The following is a 22,643-nucleotide window of genomic DNA, read 5'->3' as shown; positions in this document are numbered from 1 at the left end:
CCGTTCGCAGGTTCTGGTGCGAACTGAACCGGGGGGTGTTCGGCTCATCCCTAGTTCTGAATACTTAGGACCATGTGATATTTCAGTTTTTCTTTTTTAATAAATCTGCAAAAATGTCAACAATTCTGTGTTTTTCTGTCAATATGGGGTGCTGTGTGTATATTAATGAGGAAAAAAATGAACTTATATGATTTTAAATGGCTGCAATATAACAAAGAGTGAAAAATGTAAGGGGGACTGAATACTTTCCGTCCCCACTGTATATATATCGGACACTGCGTCTTTTGCTGCCCTATCCCATGGTGGTCTTCTCTGGACTCTCTCCCCCAGATCCAGTGGATGTAAGGCAGGAGGTGTCGGAATCCTTCTAGCCCCACATAGCACCTTTCAGGTACTTCAACCACTTCCCTCTCTGTCACTCTCCTCTTTCGAAGCACACTGCATTTGTCTATTCACACCAGTTTCTCTAAGGATAGCTGTGATCTACAGGCCCCCTGGACCAGTATCAACCTTTCTTGATGACTTCTCTGCCTGGCTACCCTACTTTCTTTCTTCTGAAATCTCCACAATCATTCTGGGTAACTTCAACATATATTAATACTTACACTCCTGCCACTTCCAAACTTCTCAGCCTTTGACCCGAAGCAGTGGAATCCCCCCCCCCTTCTCACTCTGAAGGCAATATCCTTGACCTCGTTTTCTCTCACCTTTGCACTCCATGCAATCTCTCTAACTATCCATTCCCTCTCTGATCACTACCTTATTAGTTTCACCCATTTCCTCTCCTCCACCTCCTCTCCCTCCAACCGCCTAAAAGTTACCCGCAGAAACCTACATCATCTCAACCCTTCTTTAGTCTACTCTGCTACCGAAAACCTCTATGACAAAATCTCACCCTTATCCTGCAGCAACCGAGCCACTTCTGTCTACAATGCTTCACTTCTAGCCTCACTGGACTCACTGCCCCCCCCACTACACGCAGAATTAGGCCCCGACCCCTTCAACCTTGGCAAACAGATGATACCAGAAGTCTGAAAAAACATAGTCATGCTCATAAGCACCTGTAGTGTAAGACTAAGTTGCAGAAAAATTTCAACCAATATAAATCTGCCCTCCAAAAATACAATTCCAGCCTCCTCACTGCCAAGCAGACCTATTTTATCACTCTCATTAGCAACTTATCATCCCGTCCCGTCAACTCTTCTCTACCCTCAACTCTCTACTTCGTCCTGCACTGCCTCCAACTCACTCACTGCCCAGGAGATCGCCAATCACTTCAGACAGAAGATTGATATGATTCGCAAGGAGATCTCTACTGTTCAGATACCCTCCATGCTTTACACTTCATGCCCACAGGTACAATCATTACTTCCCTCTTTCAACTCCACCACTATAGACGAGGTTGCTAAACTACTTGCTGAAGTCCACCTTACCACCCCTCTGGATCCTGTTCCCTCGCAAATGCTACGTTCACCCTCTGGCTCTATGCTATACTCTCTAACACACATATTCAATCTCTCCCTCTCTTCTGGCATCTTCCCCAACTCTCTAAAACATGTACTTGTCAGACCCATACTTAAATAGCCCTCACTGGATCCATCCAATCTTGACAACCTAATCCCCATCTCCTTGCTCTCCTTCTTATCCAAACTCCTTGAACGTCTGGTCTACAACTGACTGAGTGTCCACCTTGCTGATAATAGCCTTCTTGATCCCCTTCAGTCTGGATTTCATCTTCAACGCTCCACAGAAACTGCTCTCCTAAAACTAACAAAAATCTACTTATGGCCAAAACCAGTCAACACTATTCTGTACTCCTACTCCTGGACCTCTCTGGTGCCTTTGATATGGTTGACAACCCCCTCAAAAAACTCCACGCCTTTGGTCTCCGTCACTGTACTCTTTGCTGGTTCTCTTCCTACTTATCCAACCGCACCTTTAGCGTTTCTTACAATTCTACTTTCTCCTCTCCTCTTCCTTTCTCTGTTGGGGTCCCCCAAGGTTCTGTTCTTGGACCTCTCCTATTTTCAATCTACACCTCCTCCCTGGGTCAGCTGATAGCCTCCCATGGCTTCCAATACCACCTCTACGCTGATGACACCCAAATCTATTTCTCTACCCCTCAGCTCACTCCCTCTGTCTTCTCTCATATCACTAATTTACTATCAGATATATCAGTCTGGATATCACACCACTTCCTCAAACTCAATCTATCCAAAACCGAACGTATAATTTTTCCTCCCCCATATGCCCCTTTCCCTTTCCGTGATCTCTCTGTCAAAATCAATGGCACAACTATAAGCTCAACCCTGCATGCCATGGTTCTAGGTGTAGTCCTGGACTCTGAATTTTCTTTTAAGCACCACATCCAATCACTGTCCAAATCATGCCACCTCAACTTCCGCAACATCTCCAAAATACACCCCTTTCTAACCAATGACACCACAAAGCTCTTAATTCACTCGCTGGTCATCTCTCGCATCGACTACTGGAACTCCCTTCTCATTGGCTTACCTCTACATAGTCTAACACCTCTTCAATCCATCATGAATGCTGCTGCCAGACTCATCCACCTTACCAATCGCTCTGTGTCTGCTACCCCTCTCTGTCAATCCCTCCACTGGCTTCCGCTCACCCAACAAATTAAATTCAAAATACTAACAACTACGTACAAAGCCATCCACAATTTAGCCCCCCCCGCTACATCACTAGCCTAGTCTCTAAATACCAACCTACTTGTTCTCTTCATTCCTCTCAAGACCTTTTTCTCTCTAGCTCCCACGTCACCTCCTCCCATGCTTGCCTCCAGGACTTTTCCAAAGCCTCTCCAATCCTATGGAATGCCCTACCCCAATCTGTCCACTTATCTCCTACTCTATTAGCTTTTAGACAATCCCTGAAAACCCTTCTTTTCAGAGAAGCCTACCCTACCCACACCTAACAACTGTATTTACATTTTCTCCATCAGCTCATCCCCCACAGTTATTACCTTTTGTTTCACTTGACCCTCCCTTCTAGATTGTAAGCTCTTATGAGCAAAGCCCTCCTGTATTGATTTGTATTGTAAGTGTACTGTCTGCCCTCATCTTGTAAAGCCCTGCACAAACTGTTGGCGCTATATACATCCTGAATAATAATAATAATTATATATATATATATATATATATATACAGTATATGCATATACAGTTACAGGTTTTGCACATCTGTGAATTTCACGTTGAAGTTAAAAACAATAAAACAACAATACAAAAATATAAGGTATACCAGTCATATTGGATATCTGCCCTTCTGAACATGGGACACAGTCATAGCAGCAAGAGTGGATTGAAGATCCTGGCTTTTTTCTGTATCCGGGCAAACAAGAGTCCACACACCGAGACTCCAGCTTCTAAAAGGAAGTGAAAAAAAATGTATTTACTTGTGTGAAATAACATTGGAGATTCAATAAGAGTGTGTTGAAAACTGTTACTGTATCTCTTTATCTGTGTCTTCCATTGCATATTATTTCTATTTTTCAGTAGGGCTGCCAGCAAGTCTCTCAGTGTACAGTGTGGAGATCCTGCCAGGAACAACTCTTCTTATTTCAGGCTGACTTTGCTGGGAGGGCATCCATGGACATCCTCCTGGGATCGTCCTCTGTGATCACTGAGTCCATGGGACTGAGATGATCATAGATCGGTGTAAGGGCCAATCACAGTGGCCCTTTTCCACATGATCAGCTGTGTTCAATGACAGCTGATCACGGGATGTAAACACAAGCTGGTTATGGGCTTTTCTTTCCTCATGCTGACCTTGTGAAGAGAGAAGAAGAGAGCCAATAACTGGCTTGTGTTAAAGGGGCATCAGCACTAATAATCAGGGTTGTCAATCAGTGTCCAACAGTGCTGCCAATCAATGCTCATCAGTGCTGCCAATCAGTGCCCATCAGTGCTGGCAATCAGTGCTGTCAGTCAGTGCCCATCAGTCCCTCCTCATCAGTGTCACTAATCAGTGCTGCCTATCAGTGCCCATCAGTGCTGCCAGTCAGTGCTGTCAGTCAGTGCCAATCAGTGCCTCCTTATCAGTGTCACTTATCAGTGCCACCTACCAGTGCCCATCAGTGCAGCCTCATCAGCGCACATCAGTGAAGGAGAAAAATTACCTGTTTGCAAAATTTAATAATAAACTATGAAAAATGTTTTTTTTGTTTTTTTCAAATTTTTTTTGTTTGTTTCTTTGGCAAAAAGAAAAACAGTGGTGATTAAATACCACCAAAAGAAAGCTCTATTTGTATGAAAAATATGATAACATCTTCATATGTGTACAGTGTAACATGACCGCTCAATTGTCATTCAAAATGTGACAGTGCTGACCACTGAAAAATGGCCTGGGCAGGAGTGGTAAACCTGTCTAGTAGGCAAGTGGTTAATTTCTGTGTTATTTTTACTTATATGTGAAGGGCAGATAAGACTAATATAATATTTGAAGCAATAAAATTCATGGGTAACATTATGAAATGTCATTGAATGACTATAATTGTTACATATCTGTTGTGCCACATGATCTCCTCCTCACCGTATTATTGCCTTCATTCCATGTTATTTTGTCGGGGTCAATGTGAAGTTGGTCTTCTTCTTTAGCCCATGGTGTGTATGAACCAACATCAGTATCACTTGTTCTAAGTTGGCGGTAAGAATTCATCTGATTTACTATTTTGTAGTGGAAAGGAAATTCACCATTTTCATCAAATAAGGTCATTCTGTCTGCCGTCTTATATGGATTTTTTATTTGTTTCACATATTTATACAGCTGGAGGACAGAAAAACCTCAAACAAGTTAAAACTGAAGTTTAAACAATTTATATGTTGCTTCCCCTTGTGTCTCCATCTCCCTTTATCAATGCAATATACAGTATGTATGTATATATATATATATATATATATATATATATATATATATATACATAATCGAAAATTCGGAAATTCTGAAAATTCAAAAAGTCGGAAATTTGGAAATTCGGAAATTCAAAATTTTGGAAATTCGAAATTCGGAGATGCGAAAATTTTTGTATTTCAAAAATTCGAATTTCCGAATTTTTGAAATACAAAAATTCTGAATTTCGGAAATTCTGAAATCTAAAAATAAGAATGAAAATCCGAAAATTTAAAAGAACAAAAATCTGAAAAAAGAACAAAAATCTGAAAATTCAAAAAACACAAAAACTCGAAAATCTGAAATAATAACTAACTAATATAATAACTTAACACTATTACTAACTATTACATTATAGGTATTGGAATTTCCTTATCTAAACAAATTGCCATATCTAAACGAATGGAACGTAACAAATTAATTATAATAATAATAATGTATTATTATTATGTATTATTTAGTTTTGTTCCATTCGTTTAGATGTGGCATTCTTTATTTCGGATCATTCGTAACTTCAGATAAATTTGTATTTGTTACATTCACTAACAACCAAATTTGAAAGGAAATTCCAATACCTATAATTTAATAGTTAGTTATTATTAGTTAGTTAGTTATCATTTAGATTTTTGGGATTTTTGTATTTTCGTTCTTTCTAATTTTAGGATTTGCCTTTCCTTTTTTCAGATTCTCAAATTTACTAATTTTTGAAATTTCTGAATTTCTGAATTGTCAAATTTTCGATTCTGAATTATCAAATTTCTGGATTTTCAAATTTCTGAATTCCAAATTTTTTAATTTCTGAATTCCAAATGTTCGAATTTCTGAATTTCCGAATTTTCTAATTTACGAATTTACAAATTCCGAATTCTCGAATTTACGAATTTACGAATTCCGAATTTTCAAATTTCCAAATTTTCAAATTTTCTTTTTTACAAATTTATGAGTTCTGAATTTTCTAATTTACGAATTTATGAATTCTGAATTTTCAAATTTTCAAATCAAGGAATTTCTGATTTTTTTTAATTTTCGAATTTATGAATTCACGAATTCCGAATTTTAGAATTTCCGAAAAAAACAAAAAATGAATTAAACAAAAACGAAAACGAACACATTTTTCAGCAGTGCGCATGTCTATTATGTACCTTTTTTAGATTCATTGACGTCACTGGGTCTCTGTGGCTTTCTATGCAATGAAGGCATATCATGGCTGATGGAAGGGACTGGCAGACTGGTACAGCTTCCTAAAAACATAACAGCACCCTGCCTCAGGTCTCTTCTCAAGAGCCCTCGCTCCCAATGAAAGCAGTGGTCTGGGTCTTGGGAGGAGATATGTAAATATCAGAATGCCCTGATGAGTTGATATCAGTCTGGAGGAGTGGTCATTCCTAGGCAGGCTGTATTTGCATGAAGGTAACACCCATATGTGATACTGAGACTCCATTGTTTAAATATGTTTTATGTTTACATTACAGCTTACCAAATCTTAAGTGTGATGATCTGGTGATCCTGTCAGTAAGCCTGTTGTTTTTGAATAGAAAGGCTCTCCTGCGGAATGTATCAGTTTACAGAGATGAGGAAACCACTTAACACTGGTAGGGGATGCTTAAAATGACCAGCTTTTTATATTTATGTAAAACCTTTATCCCAATAGAAAGAAAATAAAAAAAAAAACAATTAGCTGTAACTGATTTTAATGCATTAGCTGGAGATTGGTTTTAATTTGTTGGTGTATCTAAATCATCCAACACTCCCCTCCCCCTAGACTGACAATGCCGCTGTCCAAAGGTGCCCCCCTGTGATCCTTCAACCAATGTGGGAGGCGCTCTAATACAGGAGACGTTCTAATGGCCAGATCACCAGGTGAAAACAAAAGAGAGGGAAAGCCAAAGAAAAGAAAAGAAAACAAATGCAGCCACCACATCTAATGATTGGTAAGGTGCAATATATTCATTTTTGCTTTTAGGTTTAACCACTTCAGCCCACGAAGGATTTAATGGCCATTTTTTGAGATCCAGCACTGCGTCATTTTAACTGACAATTGCACGGTCCTGCGATGCTGTACCCAAACAAAATTGACATTTTTTTTTCCCTTAAAAAGAGATTTATTTTGGTGGTATTTGATCACCTCTGCGCTTTTTATTTTTTGCGCTATAAACAAAAAAAGAGTGACAATTTTTTTAAAAAACAATTTTTTTTTACTTTTTGCTATAATAAATATCCCCCCCCAAAAATGTAAAAAAAACAAATTTCTTCATCAATTTATGTATTCTACTACATACTGTATTTTTGGTAAATATAAGCATATACTGATTGGTTTGCGCAAAAGTTATAGCGTATACAAAATAGGGAATAGATTTATAGCATTTTTATTATTTATTTATTTTTTTACTAGTAATGGCAGCGATCTGCGGTTTTTTAGTGGGACTGCAACATTGCAGCGGACAGATCGGACACTTTTGACACATCTTTTGGACCAGTGACATTTATACAGTGATCCGTGCTATAAAAATGCACTGATTACTGTATAAATATCACTGGCAGGGAAGGGGTTAACACTAGGGGGTGATCAAGGGGTTAACTGGGAGACGTTTCTAACTGTGAGGGGACTGACTGGAGGAGGAGCCATATCACTGTAGCTAGTAGGAACACATGATCTGTCTCTTGTCCACTGTCAGAACAGGGATCTGTGTGTTTACATACACAAATCCCCATTCTTTCTATCGTGCGGCGATTGCGATACATATACTGCGAATTGCGCAGGAGAGCCAACCTGCTGCCATATATGTATGGGAGTCGGTCGGGAAGGGGTTATTACCACTTTAACTTCTTCCAGAGCGCCCACCACACATTTACAGCGGCAGGGCGGCCCGGCTGCGCAAAACAATGTACCTGTATGTTGTCTCGTCTTCCTGAGTCTGGGAATGCGTGCCGCCCGCGACCCCGCTTCTGCTGTGACTCGACACAGCGGGAGCCAATCAGCGGGTCCAGCGGACGTGACGTCCGCTGGGACCCACCGATCATTGACAGGAGAGGCAGAACGGCAGTCTACACAATGTACACAAGGCAGACCGCCATTCTGTCAGAAAGCAAGATGGAGATCTTGTTTTTCTGCTAAGCAGAAACCCGGATCTATGTTTTCCTCCTGTTAAGCAATCCCCCGCACAGTTAGTAATCTCTCCCCCTAGGAGCACACTTAACCCTTTGATCGCCCCTGATGTTAACCCCTTCCCTGCCAGTGTCATTAGTACAGTGAGAGTGCATTTTTTTTAGCACTGATCACTGTATTGGTGTCACTGGTTCCCAAAAAGTGTTAGTGTCCGATCTGTCCACTGCAATATCGCAGTCCCACTAAAAATCGCTGATCACCGCCATTACTAGTAAAAATAAAAAAGCCAAAAATATATCACATAGTTTGTAGACATGATAACTTTTACGCTTATTGGGGTTTTTTAAAAAAAAAATTATGTAGCAGAATACATATTGGCTTATATTAATGAAGATATTTGATTTTTCTTGGTTTTTTTTTTTTGTTAAATTGTTGGTCTTTTTTCATTTTTAGCGCAAAAAATAAAAATTACTGAAGTGATCAAATACCACCAAAATAAAGCTCTATTTGTGGTAAAAAAAGAACATAAATTTTGTTTGGGTACAGCATTGCATGAACGCGCAATTGTCAGTTAAAGCGACGCAGTGCAGTTTTTGTACAGTATTCCATTGGCTCCCACTGCTGTCAGTCACAGCCAGTGAGCCAATGAGTAGGGAGTGTGGGGGTCGGGACAAGCCACGGCTCTGTGTCTTATGGGCTCAGTAGCGAGCACACTCATAGTAATCGGCTTGTCATTCAGGGCGCTGGTCTAAGGGGAGGAGCCAAGAGCACCGGTGGGGGACCCAAGAAGAAGAGGATGCAGGCTGCTCTGTGTAAAACCATTACACAGAGCAGGTAAGTATAACACATTTTTTATTTTTTATTTTTTGTTGTTTTTTTTTAATGTACCTTTAATATCATTTTGCAAATAATCACAGATATTTATTACATATGTAGGGATTTACTGTAAATACTTTGTGCTTATTGATAAATAAAGCAAACCGTGCAAACAAACATCAACATTTTACTGCAGCTGCATTAAACGTCAGCAACCCTATACATCATGCATCAAACAATTGCAGAGCTGTATGGATAAAATAGAAAAATCATTCAGTATGCTAAAAATGAATTCCAAATTTCCACCAATGCTTTCATACTAATGAACGTGTGCAACAAATTCAAGTGAAGAATTAGAGAAGCACGTATCTCTGGTGAAGTGCTAATAATGAATGTGGAGCACGGAGCAGTGTGTAGATTATACTTTGAAGATATCACAAAGATCACATTATTTATTAAATTGAACGTCATCATTTACTGTAGTATGATATGTTTATGTATTCATTCACTTGAATTTGTTACACAAGTTCACTAGTATAAAAGCACTGGTGGAGATTTGGAATACATTTTTAGTGTACTGAATGTTATTGTTTTTTATATTATATATTTGGGGATTTGCTGCCTTCTACTGTTATATGTAATTATATATTAGCACTTCCTGTCTATTGGAGGTTGTCTTTGAAGATCCTCAATAAGGAGAAAATGATGTGTGTGAGAGAGAGAGAGAGAGAAGGTCTCAGCCACGTGTCCTGTCAATGCTGCTAAATCCAGACCAGAAGGGATTAAGAGGCAAGTGCTCCTATGTTTGATAGTTTAAAATTATTGTCCAAAGCTTCTGAGTAGGGATGAGCCGTACACCCCCCTGTTCGGTTCGCACCAGAACATGCGAACAGGAAAAAAATTTGTTCAAACACGCGAACATCGTTAAAGTCTATGGGACACGAACGTGAAAAATCTAAAATGCTAATTTTAATTGTTAATATGCAAGTTATTGTCATAAAAAGTGTTTGGGGACCTGGGTCCTGCCCCGGGGGACATGGATCAATGCAAAAAAAAGTTTTAAAAACGGATGTTTTTTCAGGAGCAGTGATTTCAATAATGCTTAAAGTGAAACAATAAAAGTGAAATATTCCTTTAAATTTCATATCTGGGGGGTGTCTATAGTATGCCTGTAAAGTGGCACATGTTTCCCGTGTTTACAACAGTCCGAGAGCAAAATGACATTTCTAAAGGAAAATAAGTCATTTAAAAGTACTAGCGGTAGCGCCAGCAGCTATAATGAATTGTCGGGTCTCTGCAATACTCTTAAAAGTCATTGAAAAAAATGGCCTGGGGTTCCCCCACAGTGCATTACCAGGCCCTTTGGGGCTGGTATGAATATTAAGGATAACCCTGAACCAAAATAAAAAAAAAAATGCGTGGGGATCGCCCCAAATTCCATACCAGGCCCTTCAGGTCTGGTATGGATATTAAGAGGAACCCCGTGCCAAAGTTTAAAATAAAATTATGTGGGGGGTCCGTCCCCCTCAAAATCCATACCAGATCCTTCAGGTCTGGTATTGATTTTAAGGGGAACCCTGCACCAAAATTTTTTTTAAAATGGCGTGGGGTCCCCCTAAAAATCCATACCAGACCTTTATCCGAGCATGCTACCTGGCAAGCCACAGGAAAAGAGGGGGGGAGGAGAGAGCGCTCCCCCTCCTGAACCGTACCAGGCCACATGCCCTCAACATTGGGAGAATGTCCCCATGTTTATTGGGACAAGGGCCTCATCTTCACAACCCTTGCCCGGTAGGGGTCTGCGGGCGGGGGGGCTTATCAGAATCTGGAAGCCCCCTTTAACAAGGGGACCCCCGGATCCCGGCCCCCCTGTGTGAAATGGTAATGGGGTACAAATGGAGCCCTACCATTTCACAAAAAAAGTGTCAAAAATGTTAAAAAGACAAGAGACGGTTTTTGACAATTCCTTTATTAATGTCTTCTTCTTTCCCCTCTTCTTCTTCCATCTCCTTCTGGTCTTCATTTGGTTTTTTTCCTCCATCTTGTTCTTCCCCCGCTTCTTCCTCTTCTTCCTCCAATCCTCTGCTTCTTCCTTTGGTTTTCTCGTCCGCATCTTTCTCTGGCTTCTTTTTCCCCGCTTCGTTCTTTGGACGATCCGCATCCATGGGAGGTTCCCGCTGTGTGACGCTTCTCATGTTCAACCTGAACAGGCAGCCCATCCCTACTTCTTCTACTTCTGAGAATATTACCAAAAGTATTGGGACGGCTGCCTTTACACGCACATGAACTTTATTGGCATCCCAGTCTAATGCCGCGTACACACGGTCGGACTTTTCGTCTACAAAAGTCCCACAGCCTGTCCGACAGACTTCCGGCGGACTTCCGGCGGACTTTCGGCGGACTTGCAGCAGACTTTCTAACGAACGGACTTGCCTACACACGACCACACAAAAGTCCGACGGATTCGTACGTGATGACGTACACCGGACTAAAATAAGGAAGTTCATAGCCAGTAGCCAATAGCTGCCCTAGCATGGGTTTTTGTCCGTCGGACTAGCACACAGACGAGCGGATTTCGGGGTCCGTCGTAGTTACGACGTAAAGATTTGAAGCATGTTTCAAATCTAAAGTCCGTCGGATTTGAGGCTGAAAAAGTCTGCTGAAAGTCCGGAGAAGCCCACACACGATCGGATTACCAGCCAGCTTTAGTCCGTCGGCGTCCGTTGGACTTTTGTAGATGAAAAGTCCGACCGTGTGTACGCGGCATTAGTCCGTAGGGTTCAATATTGCGTTGGTCCACCCTTTGCAGCTATAACAGCTTCAACTCTTCTGGGAAGGCTGTCCACAAGGTTTGGGAGTGTGTCTATGGGAATGTTTCACCATTCTTCCAGCACATAAAGAAAGAGGGTCAGGACTTTAAATGAGGTATGTATATTGTGGCTAATTGAAGGAGTCAAAGTGAAACATGAGCAAGTATTTTTATTGATCCACAGAATGGAGCCCATTTGTCCTACTGTTCCAGATACTCTGGGTCACACCTACATTTATGCTCCCTGTGTTCCTGTTGGACCCTACTACCACAGCTTCCGGACCAGGCATTCCTTCCAGTCCTAGCACCCTGGCGGTGTGTTTGTTTCACACTAAGCAGGTCTGTGAGTCTTACAGGGATGACTATCTTATGCTGCCTGTATGCATTTTTACTCTTTTCCAATTTTTGCCTATGAATGGTTGATTTTGATATACTTACCTTTCTTTATAGATGTATCATGCATCCACCCCTGATGATTGGATAGATCCCATGAAACACGTTGGGATTAAACTAGATGCAATGCATACATACTTACATTACTTACATTACTTACCTTTGGATCCAGGCAATACCGTGGATTATAACTGTTATATTATAGTGATTTTTTATTACTGAGGACAATACTATTGTATATTTTATTTATGTTTTTAACATGTAAATGATTTGGATACATGATTTGTTATATTATGTGTCATTACTGCATGTATTGTCTGCCATGTATCTACTCAATCATGACAAACAAATAAATACTTATTCATGTTTCACTTTGACTCTTTCGATTAGCCACAATATACACACCTCATTTAAAGTCCCGACCCTCTTTCTTTATGTACCTGAATAGGGATGGAGATGCATGTTACCATGCATTTCATTCAAAGTTCCAAAAGCCCCCTCTATTGCGACCATTCTTCCAGAAGCGCATTTGTGAGGTCAGGCACTGATGTGGGAGAGATGGCCTGGCTCACAATCTCCGCTCTAATTCATCCCAAAAGTGTTCTATCGTGTTGAGGTCAAGACTCTGTGCAGACCAGTCAAGTTCCTCCACCCCAAATTGCTCATCCATGTCTTTATGGACCTTGTTTTGTGCACTGCTCCAATTTATTTGGTGGAGGGAGGATTATGGTGTGGGGTTGTTTTTCAGGGGTTGGGCCTGGCCCCTTATTTCCAGTAAAGGGAAACCTTAAGGTGTCAGCATACCAAGACATTTTGAACATTTTGCTCCCAACTTTGTGGGAACAGTTTGGGGATGGCCCCTTCCTGTTCCAACATGACTGTGCAAAAGTGGACAAGGCGAGGACCATAAAGACATGAATGAGCAAGTTTGGAGTGGAGAAACTTGACTGGCCTGACCTCATTGCTGGATCTAGATGGACCTCAGGTAAGGAGCTGAGGGGGGCTGCTGCACACAGAAGGCTTTTTATCTTAATGCATAGAATGCATTAAGATAAAAACCTTCTGCCTTTTCAACCACTTTATGACTCAATAATCAGCATAAGCTAGTGCCAGGTTTGGCAAGCCAACAGCCACTTCTGTTTGTAAAAGGTTTGGTTGCATGATAGATTAAAATCCACTAGGGTGCAGAGTAGATAGGCTGAAAAGCGCAATTCCAGGCTGGTTGTACAATGGCTGGAGGGTCTCCTCTTCACATCAGATCTTATATTCAGGTCTCAGACACAAAAATGGACACCACATTGGGTTCAGCCTCAGAGGCCCCATGAAACTGGACTTTGCTGCAACATTCATCTGGAGATATCTCTATTAATAACTATATATACCTGGGTATATGTTCACAGAGGTCCTGTCCTGGGTGGAGGCACTGCTAACTTTATTATCAAACCCACTCTTCCACTTAGTGAAGGTTCTGGTTCTCTTATTTATCTACAGGTTTAGCGCAATATTCTGTTTGGGGAGGGCCATTTGTCATAATGTGCTCATTTGCATACACAGATTCTAATGGTTAAAGTAATACTAAATTCTTGTTTCTTTTTACTGAAAAATAACAAACATGTTATACTTACCTCCTCTGTGCAGTGATTTTGCACAGAACAGCCTGGATCCTCCTCTTCTCGGGTCCCTCACAGGCATTCCGGGCCCCTCCCTCCTGCCGAGCACCCCCACAGCAAACAGGTTGCTATGGGGGCACCTGAGCCGAGCCACTGCTCTGTGTGTCCATTCAGACACGGAGCCACTGTGTGGCCCTGCCCCCTTTCTCCTTTGATTGGCTCACTGATTTTGATTGACAGGAGCCAATAGTCTCTGCTGTGTGTCTCAGCCAGTCAGGAGGCAGAGTACCGGACAGCCGAGTCTCTCGTGCAACATTGCGGGATCAAGATGGGGCACAGGAAAGTATTAGGGGGGGTGGGTGGGGCGATTTGCACACAGAAGGTTTTTTTTATCCTAATGCACAGAATGCATTAAGAGAAAAAACCTTCTGCGTTTACTACCACTTTAACCGCTTGCCGCCCGCCGGCTGTCATATGATGGCCAGGCAGCTCGGCTCTCATTCTGGGAGGGCGTCACATGACACCCTCTCCTTCCCAGCCCACCAGGGGGCGAGCGCGCACTGCCAGCGGCAATCGTGTGCGCCCGCCCACCGTGTCACTGGGCTCCCCAAGGCTTTCCCCGTGATGACAGAGGGGGCGGACAGGGAAGTCCCCATCAAGTCCCCGTGCATCAGAGGGGGGCGGGGTCACCGGGTGGCCCCGCCCTCTGTTATTTAAGAACCGTCAGAAGACAAGAAGCGTCACACAGCAGGAGCCTCCCATAATGGATGCGGAGCGGCCCGAGAACGAAGAAGGGAAGAAGACGCCGCGGAGGAAGATGTTGGACGAGAACACCGGAGCAAGAAGCAGAGGATTGGAGGCAGAAGAAGAAGATGAAGGAAGAAACCGAAGGAAGATAGAAGAAAGAAGATGGAAAGAAGAAGCATTTAAATAAAGGAATTGTCAAAAACTGTCTCTTGTCATTTTTAACATTTTTGACACTTTTTTGTGAAATGGTAGGGTACCCCCTTACCATTTTCACACAGGGGGGGCCAGGATCTTTGGGTTCCCTTGTTTAAGGGGGCTTCCAGATTCCGATAAGCCCCCCGCCCACAGACCCCCACAACCACTGGGCAACGGTTGTGGGGATGAGGCCCTTGTCCTCATCAACATGGGGACAAGGTGCTTTGAGGGGGACCCCAAATTACCCTCCCAATGTTGAGGGCATGTGGCCTGGTACAGTTAGGGAGGGGGGGTGCTCTTTCGTCCCCCCTCTTTTCCTGCAGCCTGCCAGGTTGCATGCTCACATAAGGGTCTGGTATGGATTTTTTGGGGGACCCCACACCATTTTTTTTTTTAATTTTGGTGCGGGGTTCCCCTTACTATCCATACCAGACCAGAAGGGCCTGGTATGGAATTTAGGGCGACCCCCACGCCATTTTTTTTCTTAAATTCTGGTTCTGGGGTTCCCCTGTGGGGAAATCCCATGCCATTTTTATCAGTTAACTTTTATGTGTATTGTCGGACAAGCAATTCATTAATAGCCGCGAGTAGTTTTAAATTACTTTTTTTCCTCTGAAATGTCATTTTGTTTTCAGACTGTTCTAAACACGAGAAACATGCGCCCCTTTACAGGCATACGATAGACACCCCCCAGGTACGAAATTTAAAGGAATATTACACTTTTATTGTTTCACTTTAAACATTATTAAAATCACTGCTTTCGAAAAAACGGCCGTTTTTAAAACTTTTTTTGCATTGATCCATGTCCCCTGGGGCAGGACCCGGGTCCCCAAACACTTTTTATGACAATAACTTGCATATAAGCCTTTAAAATTAGCACTTTTGATTATTCATGTTCGAGTACCATAGACTTTAACGGTGTTCACGTGTTCGAACAATTAGAAACACTCCATAGGAACATAATTAACCCCTTGATTACCCCCTAGTGTTAACCCCTTCCCTGCCAGTCACATTTATACAGTAATCACTGCATTTTTATAGCACGGATCGCTGTATAAATGTGAATGGTCCCAAAAATGCGTCAAAAGTGTCCGATATGTCCGCCATAATATCGCAGTCATGATAAAAATCGCAGATCACCGCCATTACTAGTAAAAAAAAAAAAATAAATAAAATTGCTATAAATCTATCCCCTATTTTGTAGACGCTATAACTTTTGTGCAAACCAATCAATATATGCTTATTGCGATTTTTTTTTTACTAAAAATATGTAGAAGAATACGTATCGACCTAAACTGAGGAAAAAATTTGTTTAAAAAAAAAAAAATTGGATATTTATTATAGCAAAAAGTAAAAAATATTGTGTTTTTTTCAAACTTGTCACTCTTCTTTTGTTTATAGCGCAAAAAATAAAAAACGCAGAGGTGATCAAATACCACTAAAAGAAAGCTCTATTTGCGGGGAAAAAATAATAAAAATTTTATTTGGGTACAGTGTTGCATGACCGTGCAATTGTCATTCAAAGTGTGACAGCGCTGAAAGCTGAAAAATGGCTTGGGCAGGAAGGGGGTGAAAGTGCCCGGTATTGAGATGGTTAAATACACTCACAGGCCACTTTATTAGGTACACCTTGCTACTACCAGGTTGGACCCCCTTTTGCCTTCAGAATTGCCTTCATTCTTCATGACATAGATTCAACAAGGTGTTGGAAACATTCCTCAGAGATTTTGGTCCATATTGACATGATAGCATCACGCAGTTGTTGCAGATTTATCGGCTGCACATTCATGATGCAAATCTCCCATTCCTCCACATCCCAAAGGTGCTCCATTGTATTGAGATTTGGTGACTGTAGAGGCCATTGGACTGTGGAAGTAGCCATTAGAAGACAATAATCATAAAGGGATGGACATAGTCCAGTAATCATAAAGGGATGGACATAGTCAGCAACAATACTCAGGTAGGCCGTGGTGTTTAAACGATGCTCAGTTGGTACTAAGTGGCCCAAAGTGTGCCAAGAAAATATCCCCCCACACCAATACACCACCACCACCAGCCTGAACCATTGATACAAGGCAGGATGGATCCATGCTTTCATGCTGTTTACGCACTAACATACAATTTTTCAGGACAAGCTTTCGGGGTATGTCCCCTTCTTCAAGGTCCAAGCAGTACTGATTCACAAATTTTTAAGCAGAATGTTAAAGAAAAAAAAAAGAAAAACAAACACATACAAATCATTGGTAATAAAAATAGCAGCAGAGTTAGTGAGATAAGACAGAGGGAGAGCTATAGACTGGAGGGGAGGGGATGCTAGTGGCAGAGGGGGTCGTAAAACTTTAGCATAATGTGTAAGGAAACCAATATCTAAATTCAGGCCATTATTTTTCGTGTCAAAAAGAAGTATCATTCTTAGTTCCAACGTTTTCCTTTCCTGGATAGTTCTGAAATTCCCTTTAAGAACTAAAACATTGAGGTCTTCTATAGTGTGGTCTGGCTGTGAGAAGTGATGTCCCACAGGTGTGCATAAACTGTCTTTTTTATGTTCCTTGATGGTATGTCTGTATAAATTCATCCTCGCTTGCAATTGTATGTTAGTACAAATAAAAAAAGTATCACGGAAAGTACTCAATTTTCTCTGTCACTATTGCACTAATACGGCTACAATCAAATCAAGTATGTTGTTTACGCCAAATTATAACCCTACCATCTGAATGTCACAGCTGAAATTGAGATTCATCAGACCAGGCAACATTTTTCCTATCTTCCATTGTCCAATTTTGGGGAAGCCTGTGGGAATTGTAGCCTCATTTTCCTGTTCTTAGCTGACAGGAGTGGCACCCGGTGTGGTCTTCTACTTCTGTAGTCCATCTGCATCAAGGTATGATGTGTTGTGCATTCAGAGATGGTATTCTGCAGTCCTTGGTTGTAACGAGTGGTTATTTGAGTCATTGTTGCCTTTCTATAATCTCCAACCAGTCTGTCTATTCTCCTCTGACATCAACAAGGAATTTTCCCCCACACAACTGCTGCTCACTGGATATTTTCTCTTTTTTGAGTCCATTCTCTAAAACCCCAGAGATGGTTGTGCATGAAGCTCCTAGTAGATCATCAGTTTTTGATAAACTCAGACCACCCGTCTGGCACCAACAACCACATCACATTCAAACTCACTTAAATCCCCTTTCTTCCCCATTCTGATGCTCAGTTTGAACTTCAGCAAGTCATCTTCACCACGTCTAAATGCCTAAATGCATTGAGTTGCTGCCATGTGATTGGCTGATTGGTAATTTGTGTTACCAAGCAATTGAACAGGTATACCTAATAAAGTGGCTGTGGGTGTATAATTGGCCAAGTATTAGCATATAAAGTTTAATTTCACATTACCCTGATTTCTACACAAATTGAGGATAGGGTTGAAGCACAGTTACACTGGTTACCTTGGTAGTCATGTATGTACTGTACAAAGATATGGTTTAATGACTGCTGCATAAATGATTCTTAAACATTGTTACAAGTTAAATATAAAAATATAGAAAAAAACTTACAGTGCTTTGAAAAAGTTTTCATAAACCTTGAAATTTTCCACATTTTGTCATGTTACAACCAAAAAACATGAATGTATTTTATTGGGATGTTATGTGATAGACCAACACACAGTGGCACATAATTGTGAAGTGGATGGAAAATGATAAAAGGTTTTGCGTTTGGGCCAAAAAGTTAAATTTTGGTCTCATTTGACCAGAGCACCTTCTTCCACGTGTTTTCTGTGTCCCCCACATAGCTTCTCCCAAACTGCAAATTGGACTTCTTATGGCTTTCTTTCAACAATGGATTTCTTCTCCCCACTCTTCCATAAAGGCCAGATGTGTGGAGTGCACGACTAATGCCTTGTACACACGGTTGGATTTTCCGTCGGAAAATGTGTGATAGGGCCTTGTTGTTGGAAATTCCGACCGTGTGTAGGCTCCATCACACATTTTCCATCGGATTTTCCGACACACAAAGTTTGAGAGCAGGCTATAAAATTTTCCGACAACAAAATCCGTTGTCGGAAATTCCGATCGTGTGTACACAAATCCGACGGACAAAGTGCCACTCATGCTCAGAATAAATAAAGAGATGAAAGCTATTGGCCACTGCCCCGTTTATAGTCCCGACGTACGTGTTTTACATCACCGCGTTTAGAACGATCAGATTTTCCAACAACTTTGTGTGACCGTGTGTATGCAAGACAAGTTTGAGCCAACATCCATCGGAAAAAATCCTAGGATTTTGTTGTCGGAATGTCCGAACAAAGTCCGACCATGTGTACGGGGCATAATAGTTGTCCTGTGGACAGATTCTCCCACCTGAGCTACCATGGGCCTCTTGGCTGCTTCTCTGAATAATGCTCTCCTTGCCCAACGTGTCAGTTAAGGTCGACGGGCGTGTCTTGGTAGGTTTGCTGTTGTGCCATACTCTTTCCATTTTCGGGTGATGGATTGAAGAGTGATCCGTGAGATGTTCAAAGCTTGTTTTTTTTTATAACCTAACCCTACTTTAAACTTCTCCACAAATGTATTCCTGACCTGTCTGGTGTGTTCCTTGGCCTTCATGATGCTATTTGTTCGCTAAGGTTTTCTAACAAACCTCTGAGGTCTTCACCGAACATCTGTATTTATACTGAGATTAATTTACACACAGGTGGATTCTATTACTAATTAGGTGATTTCTGAAGGCAATTGGTTCCACTAGATTTTAGTTAGGGGTATCAGAGTAACCACACTTTTCGAATATTTGTAAAAAAAATTGAAAACCATTTATGATTTTCTTTCCACTTCACCATTACGTGCCACTTTGTATTGGTCTATCACATAAAATCCCAATACAATAAATTTTAGTTTTTGGTTGTAACATGAAAATTATGTGGTCAATTTCAAGGGGTATGAATACTTTTTCAAGGCACTGTATGATATGCGTGAATACATGAGCAGATCTATCTACCTCAAAAGTTCTGATAAAGAAGTATAATTCTATCTATTTTGCTAATGATTGTTCGACAATACAGTTCTCAAAAGGTAATGTTAGATTGTTTTGAAGAAAGATGTTAGAACACATGGTTCTTCTCTAGATTCTTAGAACACGTTTTGTTTGTAACATGGAAACAGTTAATCTTCTCGTTCTGCAATAAGGATTTGAAAAATGAGAGGTCTCTTATAGTGAGCAATGGGGTTGGTTTACTAAAATTGGAGAGAGCAAAATCTGGCAACTCTGCATAGAAACCCACCAGCTTCCAATTTTTTATTGTCAAAGCTTAATTGAAGAAGCTGTACTTAGAAACTGATTGGCTACCATTCACAGCTGCACCAGATTTTACACTCTCCAATTTTAGTAAATTAACCCCAATGTGTTGCTTGTGCAAATTCTTAAGTGTATACTTTAATGTGTAAAATGTTCTTAGAAAATCTTTTATGTGGATCATGGAGCAAGTTATTCTTCTTGTTCTACAATAATGCTGCATACACATTATCGGACTTTCCGCCAACAAAACCATGGATTTTTGTTCGAAGGTTGTTGGCTCAAACTTGTCTTGCATACACACAGTCACACAAATGTTGGCCAACAATTATGAACGTGGGAACGCGGTTCAATGGAGCATACACACGGTCGGACTTTCAGCCAACAAGCTCACATCCAACATTTCCCGTCTGAAAGTAAGACCATGTGTACGTGGTACAAGGGATTTGGAAATCTAGAGGTCTGTCAAGCTGATAAGTTGTTCCAAGATAACAGGAATGAAAGTCTCTAATCGTGAACAATGTGTTGCTTGTGCAAATTCTTAAGTGTATGCATTAATGTGTAAAATATTTATGTTTGCGAGGGCCCTACATGTCCGCCAGCCAGAACTGGAACGTAAAAGCCTCTATGTTAGACCTAAAGACCACGTTCTGGAAACTGTTGTCACCTGGGATCCTCTAATCTTTTATTTTCTGTATTCATGCACAGATTTACACTCTAAACAGCATGGATGGATGAATCTACAATGACAGCTACTATAATCGACAGCCATGCGTGCTGTGGCTGTCCGAATTCAATAACCAGCAGTATAGATTCAGTGTAGAGAGATCTATGCATGTACAATTGGCCATTCACCTTTTTTGATGTTTCAGTAGAAGTTCGTCAAGGTGCTGACAAGGTCATTCACAGCTCAAAGTTAAGCCTATTCCTGCTCTGGTGTATGGCCAACTTAATTCTTCTACTAAAATGATACAGTTTGTTTTGTTGGGGCCCTCAGTGAAGCTACTATTCAGACAGCGGCCAAAGTAGGACCTGCACTTAGTAAAATATGATGAAATCTATACCTTTTCCCTGTTCAGACATGAGATCACAAAGTCTGGCAGAGGGAAGTCTCAGAAACAATTCCCTTTGCAGCCCTCAGATGTCATCGGATGGTAAAAAGTTGCAAAAAATGCTAGGTGTAATCTTGGACTCTGACCTCTCCTTTCGATTCCACAGCCAATCACTGTCCAAATCTTGCTACCTTAATCTCCATAATATCTCCAAAATGCACTCCTTCTTGGCAATGACACCACCAACATACAAATTCACTCTCTTAGGATCCCTCACCTCGAATATAACACCTTCCCCCTCATTGGCCTACCGCTACACAGGCTATCCCAGCTATAGTGCTGCTGCTAGATGTATGCACCTAACCATCAGCTCATTAACTACCAACCCTCTTTGCCAATTTCTCCACTGGCTTGCGCTCATCTAACAACTAAAATTATAACTACTAACAAGAGCTAAATGGGAGAGAAAAAAAGGAATTTTAACGGTGCAGTAGGAATAAGTAATGATGAGTGAAAATTGTAATAATAAAAGATTATTTTTTCTATTATAATTTTAATAAGTTCAAAGTTAAAAAACACATGGACAAAAATAGGCAGTGATTCATATAAATGGTGGTCATAACAAGTAGGTTGGGTTGAAAAGAGGGGTTGCACATTAGCCCGACATGTTTCGCTGTAATGCTTCTTCAGGGGATGTGCAAACTGAGACAAGAATGTCGAGAAAAACTGTACATATATGGAAGCAAAAAATAAACATAAACAAGGATCCAAAAAACGAATATGATACATATAAAAGAAAATATACATCACAACACATGCTTGGCATTACAAAGAGCCTGCTTACCCCGCAACAGAGTCCACCCAGAATCAACAACTGCCTAGTACCACAAAAGACAACATTTACAGAGGTTCCCGTGTAGTCACAGAGGACAGAAAAAGGCCAAGCTAAACAAGTAAAAAAGGGGAGTATGTATTCATGAGAAGGAGCAACAAAAAAAAGAGAGGCATGCTGTATAGAAAAAATAGCAAAGGGCCAGAAAATAAATTTACTTACTTTAAAATAATAATAGCAAAGCATGGGGTGGAGGGCCCAACTTTGGACAGCTAAATAGTATTAGCAGGATGTCATTGTATAGAGGAAAAAATAATAAGGGAAAAAGAAAAAGAAAAAATCAGGAGTATATATATTATTATAATAATAAATAAATTAGTTATATGCATATATAATAGATAAAAAATTATCAAAGGTAATATTGTTAAAATAAAATTGAATAAAAATACCAGTTTTAGAAAAAACGTAGAGGACTAATGTCTCTATATATGAGTATATGTATAGAAGGAACAATAGAACAAATCAATAAATGGATAAAGGATGATAAGATAAACAGAGCATAGTTATGAAAAGGCTTATGAAAATTTAAAGAAGCTTTGCGGATTAATGGAGAGTAAAATGTCAGTGAACTAAGTGAATTTTAAACTTACCGATAAGGTGGACTGATAGAAATAGTCTAACCCTCTGGCTCTGGCATTGGAGATGCCAGAATGGCTGGCTTTATCTGTCCTCCATCGAGTCGGCATCTGATGTCACTGATGGCACCTACACATAGGAAGCACTCCATACACTTGACCCGGATACCTACAGGGCACGTCCATCCAGGGACGCCCGGATATTGTTCTGCCCGTTATCTAGGCCCTTACTTTAAGCTCTAACGACAGTCCGTC

At 40.9% G+C, this 22,643-nt stretch overlaps 1 protein-coding gene across 1 annotated transcript in view; it reads right to left on the bottom strand.

Moving 5' to 3' along the window:
• The window catches only part of LOC141141232 (vomeronasal type-2 receptor 26-like), a 144,076-nt gene that overhangs the window by 32,876 nt on the left and 88,557 nt on the right, over window positions 1–22,643 (bottom strand). The window contains exons 4-5 of the mRNA XM_073628932.1: window positions 4,557–4,790; window positions 3,267–3,390 (exon numbers count right to left, since the gene is read on the bottom strand). Of these exons, the coding sequence (XP_073485033.1) occupies window positions 3,267–3,390; window positions 4,557–4,790 (358 nt within the window). The remainder of the gene's footprint in view (window positions 1–3,266; window positions 3,391–4,556; window positions 4,791–22,643) is intronic.

The sequence above is a fragment of the Aquarana catesbeiana genome, linkage group LG01 (assembly GCF_042186555.1).
Source record: "Aquarana catesbeiana isolate 2022-GZ linkage group LG01, ASM4218655v1, whole genome shotgun sequence".
In the NCBI taxonomy this organism is placed as follows: domain Eukaryota; kingdom Metazoa; phylum Chordata; class Amphibia; order Anura; family Ranidae; genus Aquarana; species Aquarana catesbeiana.
The sequence above is the reverse complement of the archived record's forward strand: the minus strand, read 5'-3'. Positions and strand labels throughout refer to the sequence as shown.